Source organism: Ambystoma mexicanum, chromosome 3q (assembly GCF_040938575.1).
Source record: "Ambystoma mexicanum isolate Mex_15411 chromosome 3q, UKY_AmexF1_1, whole genome shotgun sequence".
Taxonomy (NCBI): domain Eukaryota; kingdom Metazoa; phylum Chordata; class Amphibia; order Caudata; family Ambystomatidae; genus Ambystoma; species Ambystoma mexicanum.
The window spans coordinates 1,025,446,154-1,025,473,645 of record NC_090926.1 but is presented as its reverse complement, the minus strand read 5'-3'; the positions used below and the strand labels follow the sequence as shown (position 1 = coordinate 1,025,473,645).

Below are 27,492 nucleotides of genomic sequence, written 5' to 3'. Positions count from 1 at the left end.
CTGGTCACTTACGTGTGGTAGTGGATGAAGCGTAGATCATAGTGAGATGAGCAGCAAGGCGTAAGGTGGGAGGACAAGTTGTTTAGAGGGGCAGGAGGTGTATAATCTGTGGGCTCATAGTATAGGGCGAGGGGCATGCGATTGCAATTTGCGGACTGTAAAGCGTAGTTATGCGTGGGAGGGGCCTTATAGGTGGCATTCAACTCTCAGGGGAGAGCTATGCGAGTCGTTGCGCTGGCATATGGGAGAGAGAACGAGCAAAGAGATTGTATCTGACTGAACGCTGGGAGGTTGGAGGGGGGAGGGCGGCGTCCCTACGAATTTGTTTGTAAAACCTCATTGTAAAGCTGTCAAGCGAAAAGGACCTTTACAATGGCGTTTTACGATCAAAAGAAAATCGGTGATTGTATATCGGTCTTTTTCTCTTGAGCACTTTAAAATGAGGTAATTTCATATAGAACCCACTTATCTTCTACTCTTACAGTGGCGCAACACCATTGAGCAGACGAGCTCCAGCCACCCCTGAAAGGTTGGGCTTTGTTGACTCTACCTGCCTGGTTTACAGAGCCCTGGCTGGATAGACCAGGACAAGAATGTTAATGGTGCATGGGTTTTGCTGTTAAAGGCCCTGCAATTACTAACATAAAGCATTTCATTGTTAGCACCTGCAGCATTCATATGCATACATTTTTAAGCAAATGAAACCATGATGTGGGGTTAGTTTTTGCATGACAGAGGAGTGACTGGAAGGGTAAAGGTGACAGCTCATTCTCACAGCAGTCCTTAAGTGGGTGCTTTCCGACGTAAAGGAGGGAGTTAACTGCTTGTAACATTGAAGGTGAACTAGAATAGTCTCATTATAATGTGTAAAGAAGTTAGATGCCCCCCACACAAATAAGTGTGCCCCTCCCCCACCGCCTATAGAGCCTCTCCAACATATGAAGGGTTAGCCTCGCCACCCACTCCCCTCCACCACCCCGACATTTAGGTTTCCTTGCGCCCCTGTACTCTCCCTAGCGATTTATTTAGCGCTTCATGCTGCACTATTTTCTAAGCGCTCTTAGTATTTAACCCCCTCAATTCCCCAAAATGGGCACAGGAGAGGCATGCTGCTAGGAGACTGGATCAATGGGTACGAAAACAGTTCTGCCTTTTTTAGCATCACATTAATTGCTTTGGCTCATTTTCCAAGATCCTCCACAAGGTGGCAGTATTGCCCCACTTTCTGAACGGAAGAGGTTTAAGGCTAAAGGGCCCGATTCATGGAACGTTTTCCTATGGGATTGCGCCATTATAAAACACTTCCATGGATCAGGCCCTAAAGCGGAGCAGGACAATTCAGGCCTTAGGCACATCGAAAGAAGGGGCACTAAGTGCAAATAAGAGTTTACATTAGTAGTGAGATGTGTGAGACGTTTTCAGGCTTTTTGGATATATCATCTGAAGTGGGCCATCGCACTGAGACCCGCCCATGGAGCCAATTTAGGCACCCGCTGACACATGTACAACACGGATTAACACAAACTGTACTGCGGTTCCAGGCCTGAGACAAAGAGCAGCTGAGCAGGACAGGTTCCACTGGCGCCTGCCACATACTTATCACCGCCTTTTGATTTTGGTAGAGGTTTTAAAGCAGGGGGCATTTAGAAGTGTTGGTTCATTCATCGTGTTGGACGAGACGCTCTAACGTTTCCGGTGTATCGGTGGATTACAAAATAGTCAGTTTTATTCTGAAAACGCACACAAAGCACCAACCAGCTGGACAAACTATGCCCCTTTCAATGACAATTAATATATACCAATCAAACGAAGTTTTAAACTATCTGCTTCATTTTCACGAGTTTGACACACAAAACATTTTTTTTGTAGAACGTCACATTGTAATCGCATCATAAATCAAGAAAAACACATTCACCTCATCACAAATTATCTTTTGCTTTTAGTCTTGGAAGTACATTTACAAAACACACAGGCCATATTTTTTTAGCCGTTTAACTGAACTGCATTCTGGTATTTGTAATCTTCCATTGAAGAGAGGAGAAAAGAATGCTACTCTTTTTGCTTAACTTGGATCTACAAGGACTTACATACTCATCTGAGTACTTTATTATGATTGAACAACCTTTCAAGTCATCTTTATACAACAAAGTATGTTGAAAGCCAATCATGTGAGTGGGGAGAGGGAACGGGAGGACAAGCGGGTCATGATGATTGCAATACACCATTAAAATACTGAAACTGCTGTAAATACAACACTTTACTTCAGCTAGAGAAGCACTGTCACATAATGGCCCACTGAATTCCATAGTCAGATGGTGTTTGCCAGTTAAAGTTGCAAAAAGAAGTGTGGCAAACAACATTTCTACCAATTATATCTGAAAAGATGAGTGATTAGCAAATGCCTAACTTGCAGGGTGGTCTCAAATCCTGATATAGCCACTGTGCCCGCGGGCAATTAATTTAATCTCAATGTGCCTTACCATCAGTATCAGCTCGTCCATAATTGGCAACGCAGTGGCAACTCACCACCCACTACAACGTGACCATCACCAAGACAGCAAAAGCAGGCATATGAGGCCTTGCTTCGCAATTAGCAGTTCACAGCACGTGGGCACATTGTGGCATGGAAGGTCGGGGCGTTTTCTTCCTCACCCTTGCTTGCGTGGCCCATTGCGCAAGCATGCTGGCAGAGTACACGGCCAACTCTGAGTATGGAGATCTCCTGTGCCTCCCAGCACATTTGCAAGGGTCTGCAGGCATCATTTCCCAGGAATCAGGAAGCTCGCCCTGCTTCAAGTCTATATGGTGCGCATAAGGCGGAGGGGCTGGCGTAGCCGAGGTGGCGTTGCCTAGCCCAGAGCCGCAGGTGAGAAAAAACATCTATCCGTGCATGTGTTTGTGAGGTTGGGCATACAGAGGCGTTGCTAGGGGAGTGGGGGTGCTGAGGGGGGATATAGCCCCGGGTCTTTTGGTTGCAGCCCTGGATAGAAGCTCAGGTGCTACAACCAAAAGGCTAGCTAGCCCCGAGTCCCAGCAGTCCCGACATGAGCTTTGCCCCGGATCTTTTCCAGACCTAGCAACACCCCTGTGTGCATGTTGGATGGCATGTTTTACTTGAGTCTTATATGGGGCTGGGAGGGGAAGACTACATTGGGGCAGCCAGCCTGGACGTTTTCTTAGAGTGGCATGGCATGTTTCACTGGCATGGGCAATACCGATATGATTTCCGTTTTTATGTGTAATACTGGCTTACGCTGGTGCAGCCAATGCAGACATGCTTTCTTACAATGGCATGCCATTTTTCTTTATTTTTATTGTGAGCCAATACAACATGAGGACTTTTCTTCTGTGGGCATTTGGCCTATTTTGGCCTACAGTGGTGCACTTAGCATGGCCATTCTGTTCTTATAGGGGCATGGCACGTTTTACTGGCACTCTGGGCAAAGCCAAAAGAGTATTTTCTTACGTGGGGATACTGGCACATATAGGCAGACTTAGCACTGTGACAGGGGGAGAGTCATAAGCCTGTGAGTGGAGGGGCATTGGGGTAGGCCGGGAGCCAGCTAACTCTTGGACAGGAGTCTCACCAGGACAAATGTCTTAAGATTCAGGGAGTGGGAGATGGGGGGGGGGGGGGCGACTCAGTCGCTGAACCCCTCCTCATGTGCCACCAATGTCACAACTGGTACAGCGTGTTGTCTCCCAACCCGTACCACCTCCTCCCACAACCCCCCCCCCCCCCCCCCAATACATTTTCTGTTGCAGGACTCCAACTCCCACAAAGCAACAACAAGCAACTAAGAAAGCCTGGACTGGAGCCAGGAGAGCAGAATCAACCGCCACAAAAGAACAAACTTGCAGAAATGTGACATCTGACTACTGGCCTATTAACCCCAGATGGACCCCAGGCGAAAGGAGGACCAGCAGGAAATGAACTGGGAGTGGGGCAAGACCGCAGGGGGACAGGAGAGACACAGAAAGCAATTTGGCACTAGAACTCAACCAATATCTGAGGAAAGCCACAGGAAGATGGAACCGGCCGAGCCCCTGGATGCTACCCCACGGGAGACTGTTTCAAAAACCATTCTGGAAAAGGTTAGATGGTTAGATAAACGTGGAGGGTTTTTAAAGCCTTTCACCGATTTAATCCAACCCCTGGGGAAATGACAGACACAATTGGTGCAGAGAGTCAGGTGAGCACTGTATCCAATGGAAGAGGGAGGGAGGCACATAACTAGCAAATCCACAGTATAAAAGGAGACAGAAAAAAAGGCTGATTGAGGGTTGTTCGGGTGGAAATGAACCTAGAGAACAGGCAGAGGATGGACGGAGGAGCGGAATATTGGAGAGTTGGGGGCAGAGTTTAGTACAGATGAGGTACTTGTGAGAGAGTGGTACTAGTTATGTGTAGTGTAGTGTAGGAAGTGGGGAGTGTAGAGAAAGAAGGAAAGATCGAAACAGAGAGAGATACCAGTAGGGGAGTAAAAGTAGTAGTTAGTGTGAGAGGACAGAGAGAGAGACAGTGTTAGGAGGGAGTGAGAGCAGGAGAGAGTGATCAAGGAGTGGGATGCGTGGAGGAGAGTGCAGGAGAGAAGTAGGGAGGGGTGAGAATCGTGAAGGTGAGTGTAGTAGAAGGGTGAGCAAGACACAATATCCCTGAGTTTGGAGAAGAGGGGCGAGTAGTAGGGTGGAGTGGGAGAGTGGAGGTAGTATAGAGACGAATAGTAGTACTGTGAAGGAGGGAGTAGCAGTGCAGAAGAGGGGAGTATTTAGATCGGGGCAACATCGGAGGTTGAAGGTAGGTGAAACAAGGATGGAGAGATGACGGAGAAACAGAATAGAGACCTAGGAAGAGGAAGGTGGCTGGAGTGGGCAGGAGTAGAGTAGGAGGAGAGTAATGAAGGGAAGTGTGGGGCATGAGGCTAACAGCACGCCCATACACCACCCTTTGGAAGTAACCATTAGTAGTGGAAGTAACCATTAGTAGTGTAGGGCCAACTAACATGCCCCTGAGGGAGATCAGATAGCCTGCTTTTAGGGAGACATCTTTAGCCAAAGGCAATAGTTAGACAGTAGGGGTTACTGTACGGTAGCTCTAATTATTGGTTACGTATGCCTGCCGGTGCTGTTTATTTTGTAAATATTCTATTTCTTTCCGGATGTTTGGTCATTGAATGCAAGGTCATGTATTCGTAGATGAGTGTCTCATGTCGCTCCCTTGCTGGTAATTCTTAGGGAAGCCTGCCTCTGTGCTCGTCTGACTCATTCAGGGCCCTCACACCAGACGAGCCTTTCACACTGAATGAGTCGGACGAGCACAGAGGCAGACTTCCCTAAGAATTTCCAGCAAGGAAGTGACATGAGGCACTCAACAGAGTACATGGCCTTGCATTCAATGACCAGACATCCGTAAAGAAATACAATATTTACAAACTAAATGGCACCAATGTCTTTGGAGCGCTGATTGTGCTATACCCAGAGCATGAAGGAACCCACGGGATTGGACAGCAGTGTGGCAGATAGAGTATACAATCAAGGAGGTTCATCATTTTTACCTGAACGTACCGTCCTGATGAAAGTGGTAAACGTATTATAAAATTCCACTGAAACCGGTAGACTATACTCATGGATACGTGAAGGTTTACAAACACGCACCAGGTTAAATGACCGGGACATTCGATTTACAAGGGAAGGCTCCCCCCCCTTGCATCTCTTCTTTTGCCAATTACCTATCCCGTTTTCTTTGATTTATTTTCTTTCCTTTCCAAAAAACTCAATTCTTTTACGTTTTGTGTTTTTAACAATTATTGATACAACGGTAATGAATAAAGAATGATAAGAGACCAGTTGTGTATCAATACAATTTTAGAAGTCATCTAGATAAGGATAACCTCTCCCTGTCTTTCGCCTAAAAAGCGGCTCATCACCGCCGACTAGGCACAGTACACCCTCACACACAAGGAAAGTTGGGCCTGATTCATGGAATTTGTGCGCCGAAAAACGGGGATTTGTGCGCCATTCTGCCCGCAAATCCCGGTCTAACAAATGGGGATTTGCGGGCAGAATGGCGCACAAATCCCCGTCTTTCGGGGCTAACAAATTCCATGAATCAGCCCCAGAGTCTGTGCAGGCATAGCTAGCTATTTGTTAAGCTTACTAAATAAAGTTGAAGTTCCTCTCTCAATAGTGTTTACATGATACGATTAGGGCGCCACAGAGGTAACGTGCCCAGCCCTACAGGCCTCTTAGTTTGTTTACATGATACGATTAGGGCGCCACAGAGGTAACGTGCCCAGCCCTACAGGCCTCTTAGTTTGTTTACATGATACGATTAGGGCGCCACAGAGGTAACGTGCCCAGCCCTACAGGCCTCTTAGTTTGTTTACATGATACGATTAGGGCGCCACAGAGGTAACGTGCCCAGCCCTACAGGCCTCTTAGTTTGTTTACATGATACGATTAGGGCGCCACAGAGGTAACGTGCCCAGCCCTACAGGCCTCTTAGTTTGTTTACATGATACGATTAGGGCGCCACAGAGGTAACGTGCCCAGCCCTACAGGCCTCTTAGTTTGTTTTTCAGAACTTGCTACTGTGCATTGCTGGCATCTAGTGGATAATTTCATGTGTTACGCTACAAAACGGATTGTAAACTGTGGGGATTTTTGACCCAATTTCCTCACAGAACGGGTGCTGTAAAATGCTTCATATTAAGCCAGTATTGAAAATATTTTCTATTTTCTCGGCGTGGGGGAAGGTCTCAATCCCCCACCCCCTTGGTTGGTTCCGGCTCTCGCTACTCTTGGCCACTATCACATATTCTTAATACATTTTTACGCCTCTCCAATCAAATAATTCACTAGCCTCCACTGCTTATTAATCAAAAAGTCCTTAAAACTCAATTAACTCACACTGCCAGCTACTCACGAAAAGCCTAACTCATGATATTGCCACTTAAGTAAAAACAGTGACCATTGATATACTAGACAAAGTTTTTGTTTTTGGGCTTATTTCTGGAAACTCCTTTTAATGTAATTTACCATAATTCCCCTCGTGTATTAAAGTCTCAATCTGTGATGTTATTTTCTGTGATGTCACTGATGGCATTACATATACAAATTAGGGGGATACACGCATCATTTGCTGCCCAGGGCCACATACTCCTGGTTCCGGCCACACTGAAGTATTACTCATGGCAGCGGCAAACAGTATTCTATACATGAAGATAAGTTAATAGGTATGTGTTTATACTGAAAGAGTGTAAAACTAGAGTCTCTATTAATGCAGACTCAAAGACATCATTCAGAACTCAAAATATGCATGGGATGTACTCGACAGAGCATCAACTCATCTTTGACCTGAAATGTACAGCACAGTAAATCTACTATTCCACTCTCGGTTCTCTCAGAGCAGACTCACCTGCTCTCGTTCTCCAGAAAAACGGAGTTGCTACTCTCTCCAAGGGCCTCGCTAATGGGCGACAGGCAGAACGGCGACGAGAAGGCGTCCGAGTCCGAATCCAGAGTGCTGTCCCTACTGACATCATCGGCCGACAGGTCCAGAGAAGCATCGTCCTCAGCCTGCTCCTGCCGCGCGTCAAGCCCCTCTTCTGTCCCCTCAGTGGACACATCAGAGCGGGTTTGCTCCTCTTGAGAACTAACTATCGATAAGATCCCAGAGTCGCTGTGCGCAGGCTGCACAGAATCGTTCACAGTCTCCCCTCCGCAGGGAGCCTTCTGCGCGTCTTCTGACCAGGAAGTCTCGTGGACGCCATCTTCTGCAGGTCTGTCTTCTTTTGCAGTCGCTGCAGCTTTAGGCTTTGCTGAGACGGTGCCCTGTGCATGGCGGCCCCCCCGCTTGCGCGGAGCTTTGCGTACAGGTGAGCTCTCAGGGGTGATGTAGCGCAAGGCCTCTTCATCCTGCCTCTGAATGCGAGAGTTGGGAACCCAGGCCAGGATCAGAGTGGTACCCAAGAACTCGTCCTTTTCCATGTACACACACAAGTATCCTAGGAGAGAGCACAGGAAAGAACTGGTCAGTCCAACACCAGAGACAGCCACAAGATTTAATGACACAGCGAGCTATGAATCTATGTATTGAGATTTATAAACCACAATTTCGTGCACCTAGCAACAAAGGGTCTGCATCACATTCCATCCCATTGCCACCTTCTGCTATGAGAGAGGAAGAAAATGGGGTCCCTTCAGACAATTCCCACAATCATATTGAGCCATTTAGTTTAGGGAGCATTAAACAGCACCCCCAGGGTGTACGAAAATGATCCTTTATCAGCGTTTCTGTAGGTAGTGTAATGTTGTATAGGCTCAATTCACTGTTAACCTCTGCTGTGACATTCAATGTTTTTACCTAGTAAAGATTTTAGGTTGGAGCAATGTTATTACGGCCAGTAAGAATTGCTTCTCTTTCTCAGAGTGCATGTTAACAGGGCCAATCAGCCCCTCTTATTGTACAGAGATGTGCTCCTGAGCTCAGTGACAAACGTCCCTCTTATTCCATGAATAGGTTAACATTCTCTTGGGGTGGGGGGTGCATATACAAAAAGAAACAGAGGGGGCGTGAAAGAGGGAGACCCATCCTTCATGTTACAGTATTTGAGTATATAGCCAATAAAAGTCAATTATGTGCAGTTTTTGTATGTAGTGTATACCAGCAAGAGTGGCTCACTTCGAGTTGGGAACCAGGTTTGTGGTATATTTCAAGCATTGAGGGGCTGGGGCGGCTCTGTTCGGCCATAGTGGCCATCCCAAACCCTCAGACATGTATGACTCTGATTTAAGTGAGACTGTGTAAGGAATACAATGAATGGAAGGATTGGCTGGCAGTGAATATGTGGGGCGCTATGGGGGAATGGGGAGAGGTAATGATTTGCACATACCAGCATGTAAAGATTTTCTGTGCCAGGGCACTGAAGTAATACTGGCATTATGGGCATAGACAACGAGACATGTTTTGGCACACTAGCATGGCATCTATTTATTTTACTGTTGATTTATACAGCACCAAATACAATACAAATGTACTTGACGGTACCCCAAGAAGGAAGAGAGAGGGCAAAAGAGACAAGAAGCGGCACAAAAACATGATCATTTCAATTTAATTTGATTTATTTGTATTTATAAAGCACGCTGGCAGCCCAGAGGCATCGAGGCGCTGTTACAAGAGAGTGGGCCTCATTACGAGGCTTGCACTCGCGTAATGAAGGGTGCCAGTACGGTACCGGCACCCTTAGTTACGGGTTGCGCAATTACAAGGTTCCCTTTGCGGGACCCTGTAAGGACGCCTGGTAAAACCAGGCATCCGTTCCGGGTCCCGCGAGGGGAAGAGGGAGGTAATAACGGGCCATTTGTAATGTGCCCATTATTACCTCCCTCCCCATTCCCATTTGAGCCCTATTGGGGCTCAAATGGGAATGGGGATGGGTTCCTGCAAGGAGGAATTACCGGGTCCTCCTATGTCGGAATGTCAGTAAGTCCTCATTGCAGGAATCCGGTATTGGAGCCCGGAATGGAGGCAGCCATGGCTCTAATAGCGCCATGGCTACCTCCATACTCGTAATGATGCCCAGTGACTTAGTTACAGGTTACGACATTGTTTACTGGTTACATGCGGTTTAACAATGCATGAGCAAGTTACATAGGTGGCATAGTATACACATGGCAAAGTTACATGGATAAGAAGCAGTGTTACTTGCCGGACAGTTCAGTGCCTTTAGAGCCCTAGAGGGTAGGTACTGGGAGAGTTCAAATGAACAGTCGTGTTTTAATTTCCTTGCGGAAGGCTGGAAATGTGGGATGAGATACCTCTGAGGTTGGGTGGCAGGGAGTTCCACTGGGTTGCAGCGATGAATGGGAAGCTGGAGCCTCCTGCCCGCGCTCTTGTGACCTTGGGCACTGAGAGTAGGTTGGTGCATGGGGTTCTAGTAGGTCTCTCTGTGAGTGGTCTGGTGAATCTCTGAGAAAGGTATTAGGTGCTGTGTGGTGGATGCATTTGTGGTTGAGGGACCAGGTTTTGAATAAAACGCGCTGTTTGATGGGTAGCCAGAGGGCTTGTTTCAAGGTCTTGGTACATTCAGATCAGTGAAAGAGCCAGAACGAGGGAAGCAGACGGCAAGTGCATTTGATGACGGAACAGAAATAAATGCATTTGGGAAGAGAGGCCCAGAAAAGAAACTACCAGTGCTGAGGAAAACCTCAGAAAGGAGTCATTCATGAGGATAGGCTTGTTTAAAGGGGTGTGCGTTTTATGTTAAGTCTACATTTCACGACACACTATTCTTCTTGTTCACTGGCATGAAGAGAGCCCCTCCCCACAGATATAACCTTGTCCCAGGTGTTTTTTTCTCAAAGAAAACGGCAATAGTTTCTTTTGCAGCGGATGATCTGAAGGTTCTTGAGATGTAGTATCTATTGACTCAAGCAGTGAAGTACTTAGGGGCCTCGCAATGCAGGCATTTGTGGATAAAAAAGAAAAGAGATTTGAAATCACTTATGTTTTCCTTTGAAACCAATGGCAGGCTGCCAGGGCTGATTTGAAGTGATTGTGTGCTTTATGTATTTATTTGTATTTAATATGCATATAACAATTATAGTTTTACATATAAAGCACATAAAATCACTTAGTATTTCCCAGAGAGTTCTAAAATAAAAAAAAACACACATCTTCATCAATCGCAAATTAAAATAGCACTATAAAAAATCAATACACCATTTGATAATTCTTTTAAAATCTCTAAAATCGTCCCATAAAACTTCATTGTATAAAAGATTAAATTCTTATCATTTCCGGCCATGAGTCTCAACCAGATTTCCGACATATTGTACTTATACATATTGTTATTGTACTTCATTAAGTATTTCTTGCTTATTTCATCAAGGCTTTCACATTCACATATTATATGATAAGCTGTTTCCAACGTATTTACCCCGCATATTCTACAATATCCAACATCTTTATGGATACCATTCTTCGCACCTAAAATCACTAGTACATTACAGGTGTTAAATTTAAACTTTAAATACCAACGAATCGTTTTGCACTCTGGGTATGCGTACTGATAGCTTGGTTTAACATCCCTGGAAGTCAGTTGATTAAGGAATAGACCACTGTTTACTTTTTCCCCCAGGTTTACTATCAACTGTTCATGGTCTATTTCACAGATTCGTTTTTTTAATTTATGCTTAATCTGCGCAATAGAGAACAGCACCCAGCTGGCACTGTCATTTTTGTCCACTTATCATATACCTCTCTCCATCTATTTATGGTAGCAAAATTCATTTTGGTGGTTGAACAGCCATATTGTTCCATAACCTTTACCACAAAAGTGCCATTGGTAAGTCTATTCAGTTTTACATATAGCATAGCCACCATCAATTCTATACGACTATTCACACTTATCAGTCCACGTTCCAGCAATATGTATTCATTTGAAAAGTTTTTTGGCATCCTTAACAATATCCTCAGCACTTTGGCTTCAAATGCTTTCAACTCTTTCTTGAATAGGCTTCCCCAAATTTCTGCACCATATAATAAACAGGATACAATTTTGGCGGAATATAGTTTGACCACAGTGTTCATAGAAAAATTTCCTTGGTTACCGATAAATTTGCTTAGCGCCATGGTGGCTATCATACATTTACGCTTAGTTTCACACCAATGTTTTTTCCAGCTAAGCTTATTATCTATAACCACGCCCAGATATTTATATGCATTCACAACTTCAAGCTGTCTCATTTCTATCATCCATTTTGTTGTTTGGTGTCTAATCAAATGTTTGGAGTCAAACTTCATTACTTTAGTTTTCTCAATGTTAACAACCAAATTATTCTCTTTTGCAAATTTTACCAATTCATCTAATTTTACTTGGAGACCCTTAGGTGTATAGTCAATCAAAACGAGGTCATCGGCATAACCTAGTCAACCAAGTTTAACTGTGCATATCTTGATATCAAATATCTGACTATTCCTAACCTCTTTTAAAAAGTCTGCCAAGTACAAGTTAAAGTGGGTGCTTTAAGTTTTAGAAAGAACCTGGCCACAGTATTAACGGCATTATGGGCAAAGGCAATGGTTGGTGCTCTTATGTGGGGGACACCGCCCTATAGTGTCATTGTGAGGAATTGCCATATGGCAAGGGAGTAAAAGCCCTTCCTTTTTTATTTGTATTAATAAAATGATGCAGGCAATTCCATCTCAGAGAGGGTGATCTGCTAACTAGATTACCCTTTCTTAAACTCCATGGCAAAAGCATAATGGCATGTGTCCGGCTGCAACAGTCTCTGGATCTGCAGCACCTGCTCTACCATGCCACAGAGCAGGTGCAGAGGTCAAAAGGTGCCCTTTTGACAGCCACGTTATAATTCACATAACTATAAGGTCATGCTGGCTCTTACGGGCCAGCACGGCAAGAGACTGTGCCTCTCCTTTGATCCTTTGTGAGGTCTGGTAACACCTCTCCAAGAGCACAGCCTCAGCCTCCAGTTGTTGTCCTGGGAAACAGGCATCAAATGGCACACCCATCCCAAAAGGACTAGTCTCTCACTAGGGTGCTGCATACCAAACAGCCTTTGATGCTATGTGTCTGAAAAGGGACAGGGTTAGTGAAGCCAGAGGGAACTCTGCGCAAGTTGAGAAAGCTTCCATCTGGTTTCTCTCTTTACTGCTATTTCCTTCCTTTCTCCTACACTCTCTTTAGCACAAAGCAGTTTGGGTATGATCCTACTTGTTGCAAGAACAGGGAATGGGCCCATTAAAGCAGGCATGCCTATGCCAATCACCTGTGAACTTTGCCTTTAAAAGATGGGGTCTACCACTCCTCCTTTGATTCGCTGTTGGACCATCCAAGCAGAAGCAAGTATTCATGTGGACCTCTTTTGGGAGAGTTGACTTTCCAAAGCTCTTCGCCAGTGAGGTGAAGATTGAGTGTCCAAGACAGAGTCAAGCTCTGCTCCCTAACCACATTGGGGTGCATTGGGGGCGACCTGCTGCTGGAGTAAGACCTGTCACTCTTCCAGCTACACCGGTACCCCCAGCACCTCACTAAAGGCAAAGGACTACTGCAGGTGTTTGCAAGTGTTCCCCGTGGTTGGGAGAAAGAGTACAAGGACCTGTGTCTCCGAGCCCCTGGATTGGGACTCAAGTACGCTGAGAACCAAGACAGCAAGGATTTGTGTGTTTTCACCTTTGACCATTCTGAGTCTTGATTCGAACCAGTTTGACATAGTCGAATGTGAAGAATCCTGTGGATCCCTCACTACAACCCAGCCTAAAGTCTCCTCCGATGTGGCCGAGGGAGGGCAGACGCTTCCTGATCCCAACCTTGGGGGTGGTGTACTGCGGGAGGATCACCTGGGTGCAGACAGGGCCCAGAGTGGTGAGGAGATTCTGTGGGATGAGACACAGTATCTTTCCTCTGAAGGGGATATTCTGATTACTATGCCCGAAGAGGTTGTGGCATATTGTCATTTTGATATCTCTCAACCGCCTGGTAAAACTAAGGTGGTAAATCCTAATGTTATGACCCCACAACATATTATACCAAAAGAACAAATCTTTTTTATCCCTAAAATTAAATGCCCTCCTCAATATCAAAATGATACTACAAGGAATGGTTGAAATGTTGCCTTCTCTACATCTTCTTCCTCTAATAAGGTTAAAACCTATAGCCCCTCTGTTAAAAGTGATCATGGAGTCAAATCTACCCTTAAAAACACACACGAAGTAGAAACATCTCACTTTAAGAAAGTGAGCTGCATGATCTAGAATCCCATATGGACTGAGACTAAGAAGAGGGCTGAAGAGGCATGTAGAAGTGAATGACAGGCAAGTAGCCAAACAGCCTTTGCCAGGGTCAGGCAATTAACAGTTAGGGCCTGCACCTGAAATCAATTGCCCCACTTGAGAGGCATACAAGATGCAGAAGGAGGAGGAAAAAAAGAAGGAGCTGGAGAAAGAGCTGGAAGGCTGGAAATAGCAGTAGAAGCAGAAAAGCATGAAGATGGCAGTTCATAAGGAAGTATGATCACTTAAGGGACACCGGAACAAGAGGAAAGCAGATTTCACCTGCATGTTCTGAGAGGGTCCTGTGTTTACAAACCCTGCCTTGCTGTGGCTGCACAGAGAGGCATGCTGAGATGGAAGATCTTCCCAGGTGCGCCTAGTGGCTGTAATTGCAGAGCCGTGATCGCGCTGCAACCTGAGGCCTGAGTAAAGAAGCAACTCGAGGGACAGACAAGGAACAAGTTACTTACCTGTAACTGTTGTTCTCCAGCATGGGTCTGGCATGGATTCACATGCTTATGAATATTCCCCGTCGTCAGGCTGATCCTCGGTAAAGAAAAAACCAGTATCAGTTTCGTTTCTGATCTGTCTTTCGTAGTAGTAACCAATCACTGGTCTCTGCGTCATACTGACCACAGCCAATGACTGCCCTCTACCTAAGCACCGCCTCTGGCAGCCATCTTCAGATTTGGAAGCACGTGAAGTGGCAGTATGACCAAGTGAAGAGCCGCAGAGGGGTAGGCGGGAGGGTTCGCATGTGAATCCATGCCAGACCCATGCTGGAGAACAACAGTTACAGGTAAGTAACTTGTTCCTTCTCCAGCATGGGGTCTGGCATGGATTCACATGCTCATGAATAAAGAATGCATAGCAGTACACACATGCACAACCACGGGAGGTGGCAAAGGCTCAACATTAAGCAGTACAGCAAACTCAACATTAAGCATCTTACCTCCTCACCAGGCTCACCTCAGGCGAACAGGTTGCGCAGCACTGCTTGGCCGACCCTGGACTCCTCCCTGGAATCCCGATCGACGCAGTAGAATTTCGTGAAGGTGTGCGTCGACCTCCACGTAGCAGCCCTGCATATGTCCAGCAGGGGCACACCAGAAAGGAACGCCGTGGTAGCTGCGATCGCTCTGGTGGAATGGGCTCTCGGACGGCCAGGCAGCGGTCGGTTTGCCAACCGATGACAGTACATGATAGAGCCGGAGAGCCATCTGGAAATGGAAGTCTTCGAGAGAGCCTTCCCCTGATTGACAGGTCCAAAGTTCACAAAGAGTTGTGACGTCTTCCGAAAACACTTCGTGCGGTCCACGTAGAACTTCAGCGCTCTAGCCACATCCAGCGAGTGCAAAGTCCTCTCAGCCGGCGACGAAGGCGACGGGAAGAACACAGGCAACACCAAGGGTTCGTTGAGATGGAAGTCCGACGGTACCTTGGGCATGAAGGAGGGGTGCGTCCTGAGCACTACCCTCGTGTCGTGAAAAGTCAAGTACGGGGCCTTGCAGGAAAGGGCCTGGATCTCTCCCACCCGTCGTGCGGAGGTGATGGCCACAAGAAATGCTGTTTTCCACGACAGAAACTTGAACGGGGCCGAGTGCAGAGGCTCGAACGGAGGTCCCATGAGCTTGGTCAGCACCACGTTGAGCTCCCACGCCGGGGCCGGCGCCTTCACCGGCGGGAACGATCTGAACAGTCCCTTCATGAACTCTTTCACCAGACGATGAGACCACAAGGACGTCCGGCCCGTGGTTCTGGTGTATCGGGAGATCGCAGCAAGATGAATCTTGATGGACGCGTGTGCCAGTCCAGCTTTGGCCAGCGTCAGCAGGTACGGCAGTACCTGGGGAGCCGTAATCCGTAGAGGGTTAATCTTCTGTGCGTGGCACCAGACAGAGAACCTCTTCCATTTGTGTCCGTAGCATTTAGGAGTCGAGGACGCCCTGGCCTTTGCAAGAACCTCTCTGCAGTCGGCCGGTATGTCGTATCCTCCAAACTCTAGCGCTGCAGGAGCCAGGCCTGCAAGTTCAGCGATTTCGGGTCATGGTGGAGGATGGCGCCTCCTTCCCTGGAGAGTAGATCCGCGTCCACCGGCAGCTTGATTGGCGGGGACGCTGACAAGTCCAGAAGGTCCGGGAACCATATCTGCCTCGGCCACGCAGGTGCGACGAGGATCATCCTGCACCGTGACCTCTTGAGCTGGTTGACGAGCCGGATTAGCAGTGGCAAAGGAGGGAACGGGTAGAGGAACAGGCCCTCCCAGGGGAACGAGAAAGCATCGCCCATGCTCCTCGCCTGGGGAAACCTGCTGGCGAACCTCCGGCACTTGGAGTTCGTCGCCGTCGCGAACAGGTCGATCTGGGGTGTGCCCCACCGTCGGAAGAGGTGATCCACTAGATCCTGCCGTAGTTCCCGCTCGTGGCACGAGCGCAGCTCCCTGCTGAGTGAGTCGGCGATGGTGTTTTTTATCCCTGCCAGATGAAACGGCACCAGAAACATCCTTTGGGCGATGGCCCAATGCCACAGGTCCTGCGCCTCCTTGGACAGCGCTGGGGACCTGGTTCCGCCCTGTTTCCTGATGTAAAACATGGTGGTGGTGTTGTCGGTGAAGATCCTCACCACCTTGCCCTTGAGGGACGGAAGGAAGGACCTGAGGGCCCAGAACACTGCACGGAGCTCCAGGCGTTGATATGGAGGGACTTCTCCGTCGGGAGCCAAAGGCCTCTCGCGTGCAGATTTTCGGTGTGCGCTCCCCACCCTTCCAGGGAGGCATCCGTGGTCACTGTCTCTTGGTGGTCTGGGGTCTGGAAGTCCATGCCCGCCGTCAGATGCGCGCGGTTGCCCCACCACCGGACCGCTCGGCGGAAAATCTCGTCGAGTGTGATCCTCTCCTCGAAGCCGCCCGTCGTTTGGATCCAGCGCGCGTCCAGGAACTCCTGCAACGGGCGCATCCGGAGCCTGCACATGGGAATGAGGTAGATGCAAGAAGACATCATTCCGAGGAGGGACTTGATGGACCTCACCTTGGACGCGTCGGAAACCAACATCCGCTGTACCTTGCCCAGGATGGACCTGGTCCTTTCCTCCGACGGGGAGGCCAGAAGGGACACTGTGTCGAGCTTCGCTCCCAGAAACAGTGCGTTTTGCGCGGGTACCAGGTGGGACTTGGCGTAGTTCACGGAGAATCCCAGGTCCGTGAGAAGTTGGACGGTCCTTGCCGTGTGCTCCACGGCGAGCTCCCTCGTCTTGGCTCGGATGAGCCAGTCGTCCAGGTAGGGGTAGACGTGGATCCCCTCGCAGCGCAGCTGCGCCGCCACCGGTGCAAGGCACTTGGTGAATACCCTGGGTGCCGACCGTAGTCCGAAGGGGAGGGCTTTGAACTGGTAGTGACGCCTTTGGACCACAAACCTGAGGAATTTTCGGTGCCCCTTTAGGATGGGAATATGGAAGTAGGCATCCTCCAAATCCAACGACGACAGGAAGTCTCCTTCCTCCAGCTGCCCCAGGACGTGCTGGAGGGTGACCATCCGGAACTTCTGCGCCTTGATGAACTTGTTCAGACGTCGCAGGTCTAGGATGGGGCGCCATCCTCCCGTCTTCTTCTTCACGAGGAAGTATCTCGAGTAAACTCCGGAGCCCCGAAGCCTCTTTGGGACGAGTTCGATGGCGCCCTTCCTGAGCATCGCCTTTACCTCCAGGAGAAGCTGAGGGGCGTGAAGCTCTTTCCTGGCCACGGGGGGACGCGCGGGCACCTTCTTTGAAACTCGAGCGCGTGGCCCCGGGCTAAGGCGTCCAGCACCCAACGGTCGGTGGAGATGGACTCCCACACGCTGACGAAGCTCGCCAGCCGGCCTCCCACCGGGGTGCTTCGGTGGGGGCCCGACCCCACGGCCGGTTCAATCCTGTTTCGACGAGGCTTTGCCGCTTTGACCTCCTTGGCGACGACGGCGGGGTCTTGCCTCGTCCTCTGTAGGCCTCCTGAGACGACGAGCGGGCCGCTTGACGGTAGGTGGAGAAACCGCCGCCAGAACCTTTGGAGGCGCCCTTGCCTCCGCTGCTCCGAAAGGGCGTCCGTCATTGCTGCAGAACCCCAAGGGCCCGGGCCGTCTCAGTGTCCGCTTTAATGGCCTGAAGGGAATCGTCCACTGTTTTCCCAAACAGGTTGTTCCCATCGAACGGCATGTCCAGGACTCTGGTCTGTACGTCTTGACGGAAGTCCGTAGCCTTGAGCCATCCACGCCGCCTAAGGCACACGCCGTTGCCCAACTGGCGAAACCCAGTGTCGGCGATGTCCGTCGCAATAGTGATGGCGTGGTCCGACGCCACCTCACCTTCCTGTAGGATCTCCAGGGCATCTGCCCTCTTGTCGTCCGGTAGGAAGTCCAGCAGGGGAGCCAGTTTGTACCATAGCTCCCTGTCGTAGCGGGCCACGATAGCCAAGGCGTTGGCCGCTTTAATCGTCGTCGCTGCAGACGAGATGACCCTGCGTCCCATAGCGTCCAATTTCTTTCCCTCGCCGTCCGGTGGGGAAGTCGATGTGGAGGCCGCACCCCCCCCCCCGCTTTCTTCCTGGCCGCCGCGGAGACGACGGAGTCCGGGGTAGGCTGCGCCCGGAGGCACAGGGGGGCCGCGTCCGGGACCCGGTACTTCTTCTCGTAACGGTCCCTTCTAGCTGGCGTCGTGGAAGGGTTCTTGAGGAGGGCGAGGCCCTCATCCCAAATGTCGTCCAGTAGAGGCACCGCGAGGACCGTCTTCCTCTTGGCCTCGCGCCGTTGATAAAGGAATCCTTCCTTTTTCTTCTCCTCAGGGCAGAGTTGGAAAAGCTCGGATGCCCTGGCGATCATGGAGTGGAACGATCCAATCTCGTCGGGCGGAGAAGCCCTGGTGGGAGGTGACGACGGTAGATCCTCGTCGTATACCTCGTCGTCCGTACCCGTCGCTGCCGTGTCAGTCCCCGTATCATCCCCTCGGGTGGACGGGGAGGAGGGCTGGACGGGGCGTGACGGCTGAAAAGGAGGTGGAGGGTGAATCCTTCCTTCTTTTCTTGGGCGGGGGAGCACCAGAAGGTCCCGGATCCCCCGACGGGAGAGGTTCCTCCGTCGGCAACGGTAGTCTCGTCCTTATCTCTGAACATAAGGACTGTATAGCCAACAAAATGTCCGCCGAGTTGTCTTGCGGCGCTGGCAGAGGGGAATCCGACGGGCGATCAGGGGCCCCGTCGGCACCCTCGACGATGTCGTCGTCACCTGCGTCGGGATCCATCCCGACGGGCCGGTCTTCTTCCACGCCAAGGCCGTGGCTTAAGACCTCAATCAGCTCCTCCTCCGAGGTTGAGGCCGAATCTACGACGACGCCCTGCCCCCCCCTTTTTTTTCCCCGCCGGGGATTTCACGGGGGTCCTATCGATGGGCACAAAAGAGGACTCCCTCCGAGGTGGCAGGGAGACTCTGAGCCCCAAGGTCGCCACAACTGGTGTAGCCTCTACAGGCTGAGCCAGGGCCGCCGCGACAGTATCGATAGAGGGCTTGGCCGGATGGATTAAGGCCTTCACCACCTTAGGTGCGCTCACCGCCTTATCCTTGAGGGGGGGGGGACACTGCCTCGCTCCCCCTCCGATGGGGCCTTCGAGCTCGACCGGGGCCTCTCCAGGAGCTTTGCCGGGTGCTCGCCCTTCCTCTTACCCGACCCAGAGCGTTGGCTCGTGGCTGAAGGTGCCGGGGAGGGTGCGCCCTGCCTGGCGCCCGTAGAGCCCGACCGTTCGGCGCTCCCGGTGCCAGCGGACTCGCGGTGCTTGGCCTTGTGTTGGACCCCCGTCGCCGGGGCGTCCTCAAAGGTCTTAGAAGACCGCTCGGATTTCTTCCTCTTCTTCTCGCCTGACGGGCTCTTCCCTTCCAGCCAGTTGGCGAGACGTTGATGGCGGTCCTTCATGGTCCGCTCCGACATATTGCCGCAAAACGCACAGTCCTTCTCCACGTGCGTCTTGTCCTCATGTAAGCAGTAGAGACAAAAGGAGTGTTCGTCCTCCTTAAAGACGTTCTGCAGCTGGCATACAGGGCAGATCCTGAACAGCTTTCCGGGCGTCGAGCTTCCCTTCTCCTGGGCCATGTCCGGGCCTGAGAAACTTCTGGAGTCCTCCAAAAGCGTAGCTCGACGAAATCTTCACCCTTGAGGGGCGCAGACGAATCCGACACGGGTCCCCGTTGATCGGATGGAGAGTCGGTGGAGCTTGAGGCTCTTTTGACCGAAAAAACGAAGTTTTTGAGAAAAAACGTGAAAAAATAGCACTAACGCTCGAGAGCAATAGCACGAGGATCCCAACACATGAACGTGCGGTAAAAATCTGAAGATGGCTGCCAGAGGCGGTGCTTAGGTAGAGGGCAGTCATTGGCTGTGGTCAGTATGAGACCAGTGATTGGTTACTACTACGAAAGACAGATCAGAAACGAAACTGATACTGGTTTTTTCTTTACCGAGGATTCCCAGCCTGACGACGGGAAATATTCATGAGCATGTGAATCCATGCCAGACCCCATGCTGGACCGGAGACACACATGCTGCAGAGGGTTGGGGGTCCCAAGTGTGCCTAAAGTGGTAGAAGAAGAAGTAGAAGGCAGTAAGTGGAAGCAGCCCGCAACCGCAGTGTTCCTTGTGAGAAACCTGAAGGTGTCTCCCTGACTAGTCCTGGGGGGATCTGTCATCTAGGTGGCCAGGACACGGCTATCACTATTGGATCCAGGGAGGATCACCTGGATAGGGGGTCCTCGAGGAGTGGAAGTGGGACACCGACGGGTGAGACAAACAAGTTACTTACCCCTGGTAACGTTCTTTCGACTGGATGTTCCTACCACAGATTCCTTATCTTTGATATTTCCAATATCCAGATTTGCTGCTTCGGAGTTTGTTTTTCAGCAGTGGGCAGTGTGCGTCGATGCCTGTCGACTCGATGTCCCTCAGAGGCTTCCGTCTCAATGTCAACGTCACAGCAGGTATATGTAGCACATGCAGCGCCCATTGGTCTCAGTTCAGTTTTTACGAGTAAAGCATGTATCTTGTGTTCAACGGTTACTCCCCCTAAGAGAGCGTAGACTGCAACCGCAAGGGAAATTCTACTGCGAGGTAGGTTGTGAGGGGCGATAAGGAATACGTGGGAGGAACATCCAGTTGAAAGAACGTTAACAGGAGTAAGTAACTTGTTCTTCTAATGGATTGTGTCCTCCCACGTATTCATTATCTTTGATACACTCCCAAATTACGTAAACTGCTTTGGACAAGGTAGTATAATTTAGTATGACATGAATATTTTATGGTTGTGTATGCACTGAATGCAACACTGCTTTTCCAAATGCAGATTCTTGACCGTTGGAAGAGTCTAAACTGTAATGTTTAGTGAAGGTGTCCACAGATGACCATGTGGCTGCTGCACATATATCCCTTATCGGAACTCCCCTCAAAAAAAGCAGATGAAGTTGCCATGCTCTGGTCGAATGGGCTGTTAGGTGTTCTGGAGGATCTTTACCTGCCAGTTTGTATCATTCCGATATTGCTAGTATAATCCATTTGGATATAGTTTGCTTGGTAATGGCCAGTCCCAATTTGTGACCTGAATAGCCCACAAATAACTGGTCATCCTGTCTTAATCTTGCCAATCTGGAAATGTAAAAGCTCAGTGCATGTCTAGGGCCAAGCCTTTTCTCTCCCTTCCCAGGATGTGGAGGAGGATAAAAAGATGGTAACGTTATCCTCCGAGTAAGATTAAACTTAGAGACCATTTTGGGGAGAAAAGTGGGCTTCACTTTTAGTACCACTTTGTCTTTATAAAAGACAGTATACAGAGACTTGCAGGATAAAGCCTGTAGCTCACTCACCCTTTGGGCTGATGTAATTACCACTAAAAAGATGGTTTTTAGAGCTAGTAGTCTCAAGGGAAAAGAGTGTAAAGACCCGAAGGGCTCTCCCATCAGAAAGATTAACACTAAGTTAAAGGAATAGTGCCATCAAAAATGTAATTGGCTCAAAAGATGGGCCATGATCAAAAATATACATACAAAATATTAATTGAGAAAGTTCCAATGTAAACTTTTGAGCAAATGAGGCTCAAAGTCACACATTTAAAGCACTAGGAGGCATCCATTTTGTGAAATGGGTGAGCCTCATGTGCTTGTGTTAATTTCTGCCCTTGTGGCACTAATGAAGCAAAGGCCAGCCAGCTGTAATAAACAAAAGCTACCAGCAGGTGGCTTTTGCTTCATTATAGCCGGAGAGCAGAGATTAACACAAGCTGCTGCTGGTAAGTGCTTTAAATTTCATTCTTTTTTAAAAGCACTGCAAAATAAATGCTGCGGCTTTCTTTCTAACTTAGGAAGAAAACTGCAGCATTTATAACATTGTATTTATGGTTGCTGTGGCTTCAGCTTTGAGTCTCCTGGGCTCCCCCGACCTTGGTCGAGGGAGCCCAGGAGACTCAAAGCTCAAGCCACAGCAAACAAATTCAACGTTGTTGTATTTAAAAATGCTGCAGTTTTCTATGTTTCCCGGAGCCTGAGAAACGTAGAAAGAAACCCGCAGCATTTACAAATACAACAACGTTGTATTTCTGACTGCGGCGGCTTTCACTTTAAGTATCCTGGACGCCCTGATGTTGTATTTGTAAATGCTACGGTCTTCGTAGAAAGAAAACCGCTGTATTTACAAATATAATAATGTTGTATTTCTGACTGTGGTGGCTTTCGCTTCAAGTTTCCTGGACTCCCACCGCAGTCGGAAATACAATATTGTTGTATTTTTGATTGCTGTGGTTTTCCAACCATGGCAAACAGAAATACAACAACGTTGTATTTAGAATTGCTGTGCCTTTGCTTTTTGCCTTTCATCTGACGTTTTCTGTGCGTCCCTGGGCTTGGGGAGCACCGAAAACGTAAAATGAAAGTGAAGGCAGCCTCCTCAGCTCACGTACAGCTCTGGCTGCAGTAAGCAAAAGCTCCCAGTAGGGGGCTTTTGCTGCTTGTTTAGTGCCGCCAGGGCAGAGCTTAGCATAAGCTGAGGCGGCTGCCTGAAATGGCAAAATGGATGCTCCCATGTAAACGCTGTGAGCCTCATTTGCTCAATAGTTTACATAGGAACTTTCTTTAAAATTATGTTTAATGCATGTTTTTGATTATTGCCCATCTTTTGGGACAATAATATTTTTGAGTACACTATTCCCTTAAGATCCCAAAGTGGGACTTGAAACGGGATTGGAGGGAAGACATTAGTCAGTCCCTTTAAGAATTGTACTATCAGAGGAATCTTAAATTAAGAGACTGCCTCTGAAGTGCGCTTAAAAATAGAAAGCGCTGCCAGATATCCCTTGATGGTACCAATCTGGAGCCCCAGATTTGCCAGATGTAAAAGAAAGGATAACACCATCGGTGTATTACATGTAAAAGGATCAACATTCTTATCTCTGCACCAGCTGCAGAACTTATTCCAGAGATAGCGGTATAAAGATTTAGTTGCTGGCCTTCTGGCCAAAAGAAAAATCTCCATTACGTCATCTGAGAGGTCCCAATCCTATCTGAGCATCTCAGAAACCATACGTGAAGGCTGAGCGTCCTTATATCCTGATATAGAACCCGACCCTCCTTTCGTGAGAGAAGTTCCTCTCTAAGTGGAAGACGTATTGTAGGGCAGATGGACATGTCCAGAAGGTCCGGGTACCACATCCTCTTGGCCCAATCCGGGGCAACAAGGATCATGGATTTCCTGAACTTTCTCAACCTACTGATTACGTGAGGAATCACGGGGACTGGAGAAAAAGCATACAGGAGTGGAAAATCCCAGTCCACCAGGAACGTGTCTCCTAGAGCTCCTCTCGGGGAAAATTCCCTTGAGCAGTAAAGCTCGCACTTCTGGTTGGCAGCAGTCACAAACAGATCCATTTAGGGGTGAAGATCTCTTGAAGGACTTCGTGAGCTAGTTCCCACTCGTGGGAGACTGTACTCTGCCTGCTCATCATGTCCGCCGTCATGTTTTCCTCCCGGCTAGGCGAACTGCCAATAAGGAGATTCCTTCTTGAATTTCCCAGTACCAGAGCTGCATTGCCTCTCTGCACAGTGGTAGTGACCCTACACCTCCTCTTTTGTTGAGGTAATGCATGGCCACTGTGTTGTCCATCATTATCAGGACATTCTTTCCCATGACCGAAGGCACAAAGGCCTTCAGCGCTAGTCTGATTGCCCTCAGCTCCAAAAAGTTAATGTGTAGTTTGGACTTCGATGGAGACCAACGAACGCTGACTGACAGATCGTTGGCATGGGCTCCCTACCCCATGAGTGAGGCGCCTGTGACTACTGTAATGTCCGGCCATGGTTGCCAAAAATGTTCTCCCTTCAGAATATTGTCCTCGCAGGCCCACCACAGAAAATCCTGTGCGTCCCTGCTCGGAACCTGAAGTCGTAAGGAAGGCATGGTTATCAGAAGTATGACAGACACAAGGAGTACAATCCAAAGGTGTTTATTGAACAGTATTTGGGTGACGAAACGCCTAATCTAAACCTAAATCTAAGAGGGAAGCAAGCTACGACCATCAAAGTAAAGAAAACGCTGTACTAGTGTTGTTGTGTCAAAACAAAATGGTCTATACTAATAAACCTATTGCCAAAACCTTACTCCATATCAAAAGGGTGTTGTACAATGATATGTATAACAAAAGAGCGTAGTGCAAACTGAAATGTCCGAAAGGGTTTCGGTAGTTCAGGACTGCTGAACTAATGCACTCTCTTCCCCATGTTACATCACAGGACAAGGCGGAACAGTGACATGACTGTGAGCACCCCTCGAGTCTATAGGCATCAGGAAGCAGTTTCTTCAGAAAAAGCAGGATCCCTCAAATCAATGTCTTTTGCTTGGCATCACAAGACTATTCCCAAGCTCTCACCATGTGGGATTCCCCCTCTTCCCCGCCTTTCCCGTGATATCTCTTCATTGGGTTCACCTTCATCTATAAACCACTGTTCAGTCACTTTATCAAAGTGCAGGGTTAACTTGCCATCCTTCCGTCGAGTTTAATGCAACCTTCAAATCACAGTTCAGTTAACTTTACCAGTTCTACTAGCTTATAACATTCAGGAGCTCTTAATGTCTTTTTAAACAAATATTTGGTTCACTTTCACCAATTCACTTAGGTCCTCCTCCTTCAGGCTCAGACCTTTATCTGTAGGCAGTTCTGGCTTCCTTTGATCGGGCGCAAGCCTTCAAACCGCCAGCATCACACTTGTTACTTTGCAATCTTTCACTTCAAAGTACTTGCCAGTACTTACAGAGACTTCTGATAGGCGATCGCATCTCGCCGGGTCACTCCGTTATATTGTAGCAAGTGCGCTTGCTTTCAACAATCAGACTTCTCTTTCTCACGGCTGCCGTCCTACGGGCAACCCACAATACTGGATACAGTACAGTTTAAAGGTTTATACCGGCCTCCTGGTATCTGCAGTTCTTTATTAGCATTACAGGGCTAATAATTCCTTAGGTAAGCGTTATACTCTGTTTCACTTGTTGTCAAAGACTTTGGACTTTACAAGGGGGGGCTTGTACCCTTGGTGTTACCCTTGTATGACCACTTTGACTATTCTCCTCCTTTCTCAGTTATTTTCTTTAGCGACTTCTCTCACCTGCACAATCTCCGCATTCTTCCTTCTTGCTACAATGTGCTTATGCTCACGGTTTCTAGACAACCCAACAAGCACTTCAAATGTTAATGTTCTTTGCATTTATCAACACAAGCCGGTCTCCCATTTCACTCACCGGCAGCGGCTGATACAGTTTATCAAGACCTTCTGTCTAGTCAAGGCTTTTGGCCCAGTGCGGCTAACCTTCTTTCAAGTCCTCACATCGCACATGAAGGAGGTACTGCAGTGACCACCTGCAGTAGCAGGGAGTTGTCCCTTTTGGGTTCTGCAGTGACCTTCACCCCGCAGCTGGTAGGACTTTTGCCTTTCATTCGCCTCCTGGTCCCATCTGCTCTGCTTCCACAGTTGTGTTGCATTACCGGGATATCCTGCCCTTCCGTTCTGCTGGGCTTGCTCGCTTTGATTGCCCATCTCGCCTTGTTCTCTAGGTGCCCTTTTATCCCAGTGGGGAAAGGTAACAGGATTCAGGTACGATTCATTAAGGTTAAGTGGCAGACTCTGTCTGACCGCGATGTTGGGACATGTTCTTGCTGTGTGTGAGTCTGTCTTTCCCTGAATCGCTTTGTCCGTGCAGCAGAGTGTGTGTAGGAAAGAGGGGTGAGGGAGGTAAAGTTCCTAGGTAGTACATGGAATGAGGGTGTTCTACAGGAAAATTGGAACAGAGATACCACGTCTCTCTCCTCTGGGTGCCCCACTCCCACTCACCAGGGACCCCCTCATCCAGGTAATCGTGCCGCACTGGTACAGACCCGGGGTCTGGATCCAATAGCGATGGCCATGCCCTGGCCACCTGGATGACAGATCCCAAGGGACTGGTTGCTGAGACATCTTTGGTTTCTCACAAGAGAAATGTAAAAGTTCAGATTATACACGATTTGCCAGGCATAAAAGTCACTTAACATCATTCTTTTTTAAATGTCTGCTGTGTTTGGCTAAACTGGCCTTTCACAAACATAGAACAAGATTTAAAAGCAATATCAGACACAAAATTAAAAGAGAATGTATATATAGCTTTTACATAAATAAATTCATAAGTGTATGTTTCTCTTAGAAATCCTCATCAAAAACACCACAATTTGTACCCACTACCAAGAGCCTCCTCTACAATTTGTCTAGATCTTCAATCATCTTAAAGACCATTAATAGAAATCTCATTAAATTCAATTTGATTCTCACGTTAGACCCTTTAAACACGATCTACCAAATTGTATCCTCTTCCATGGTCACGAAGTTCATTAACATTTTTCCAAGATAAACCTGTCGCAGAGCTGCTAATTTCATACATTGCAAGCACCAGTGATATAAAGATTCTATTTGGGGACCCACATAACCGACGGGTTCTATTTTCCCTGGCAATGTTTAATCATGGACCCAATATTTCCATTGTATCCAACATATTCAGCCTGACTCTCAAAAATAATTTTCTCCACAAGCTATCTAGAAACAGGGACATATAATGCGGGACTCTATTAACTGTTTTCCCATCCAGCATTAAATAGTGCTGGTGGGCATAGGCTTTACAGTTTTCTAAGGTGCCAATCCATAAGGTTCCAATCCAGTCCTCCTCGATCACACGTTTCCTTACTAACTGCAGACAATCTTTTAATTTTTGTACAGTAAGGTTTGCTTTCTATAATAGCCTGTCACATGTCTGCGCCCATTTACATAATGTAGATTATTTCTTACGTTCCAAAACCAACCAGAGTTGCCCCATCACAGAGTCTTGTTCTGCACATAAAATATTCCTATAAAAGCTTAACACTTTCCAGGTGGCTTTGAATCTTTCTTTCCCGGGTGGTTTTTAAAATCATCACCTTTGTTTTGTTTATGCTAATTTCCAGTCTGTTCGTTTTTGTATACTGTACCAGTGCTGCTAATTGCCATTTAGGACCAATAGGGGTTTGGTCGCATAACATCAGGTTGTCAGCATATAGCAGGCGGCTCACATGAAGGAAGTCTAGTCTTGGGGGGGAAAATATTTGGATTCAGCTAAGGTGACCCCCTAAAGTCAGAAATAAATAGATTGAA

At 48.2% G+C, this 27,492-nt stretch overlaps 1 protein-coding gene across 1 annotated transcript in view; it reads right to left on the bottom strand.

Moving 5' to 3' along the window:
• The window catches only part of TBC1D16 (TBC1 domain family member 16), a 1,332,482-nt gene that overhangs the window by 918,311 nt on the left and 386,679 nt on the right, over positions 1 to 27,492 (bottom strand). The window contains exon 3 of the mRNA XM_069655199.1: positions 7,418 to 8,006. Coding sequence (XP_069511300.1) covers positions 7,418 to 8,006 — 589 coding nt within the window. The remainder of the gene's footprint in view (positions 1 to 7,417; positions 8,007 to 27,492) is intronic.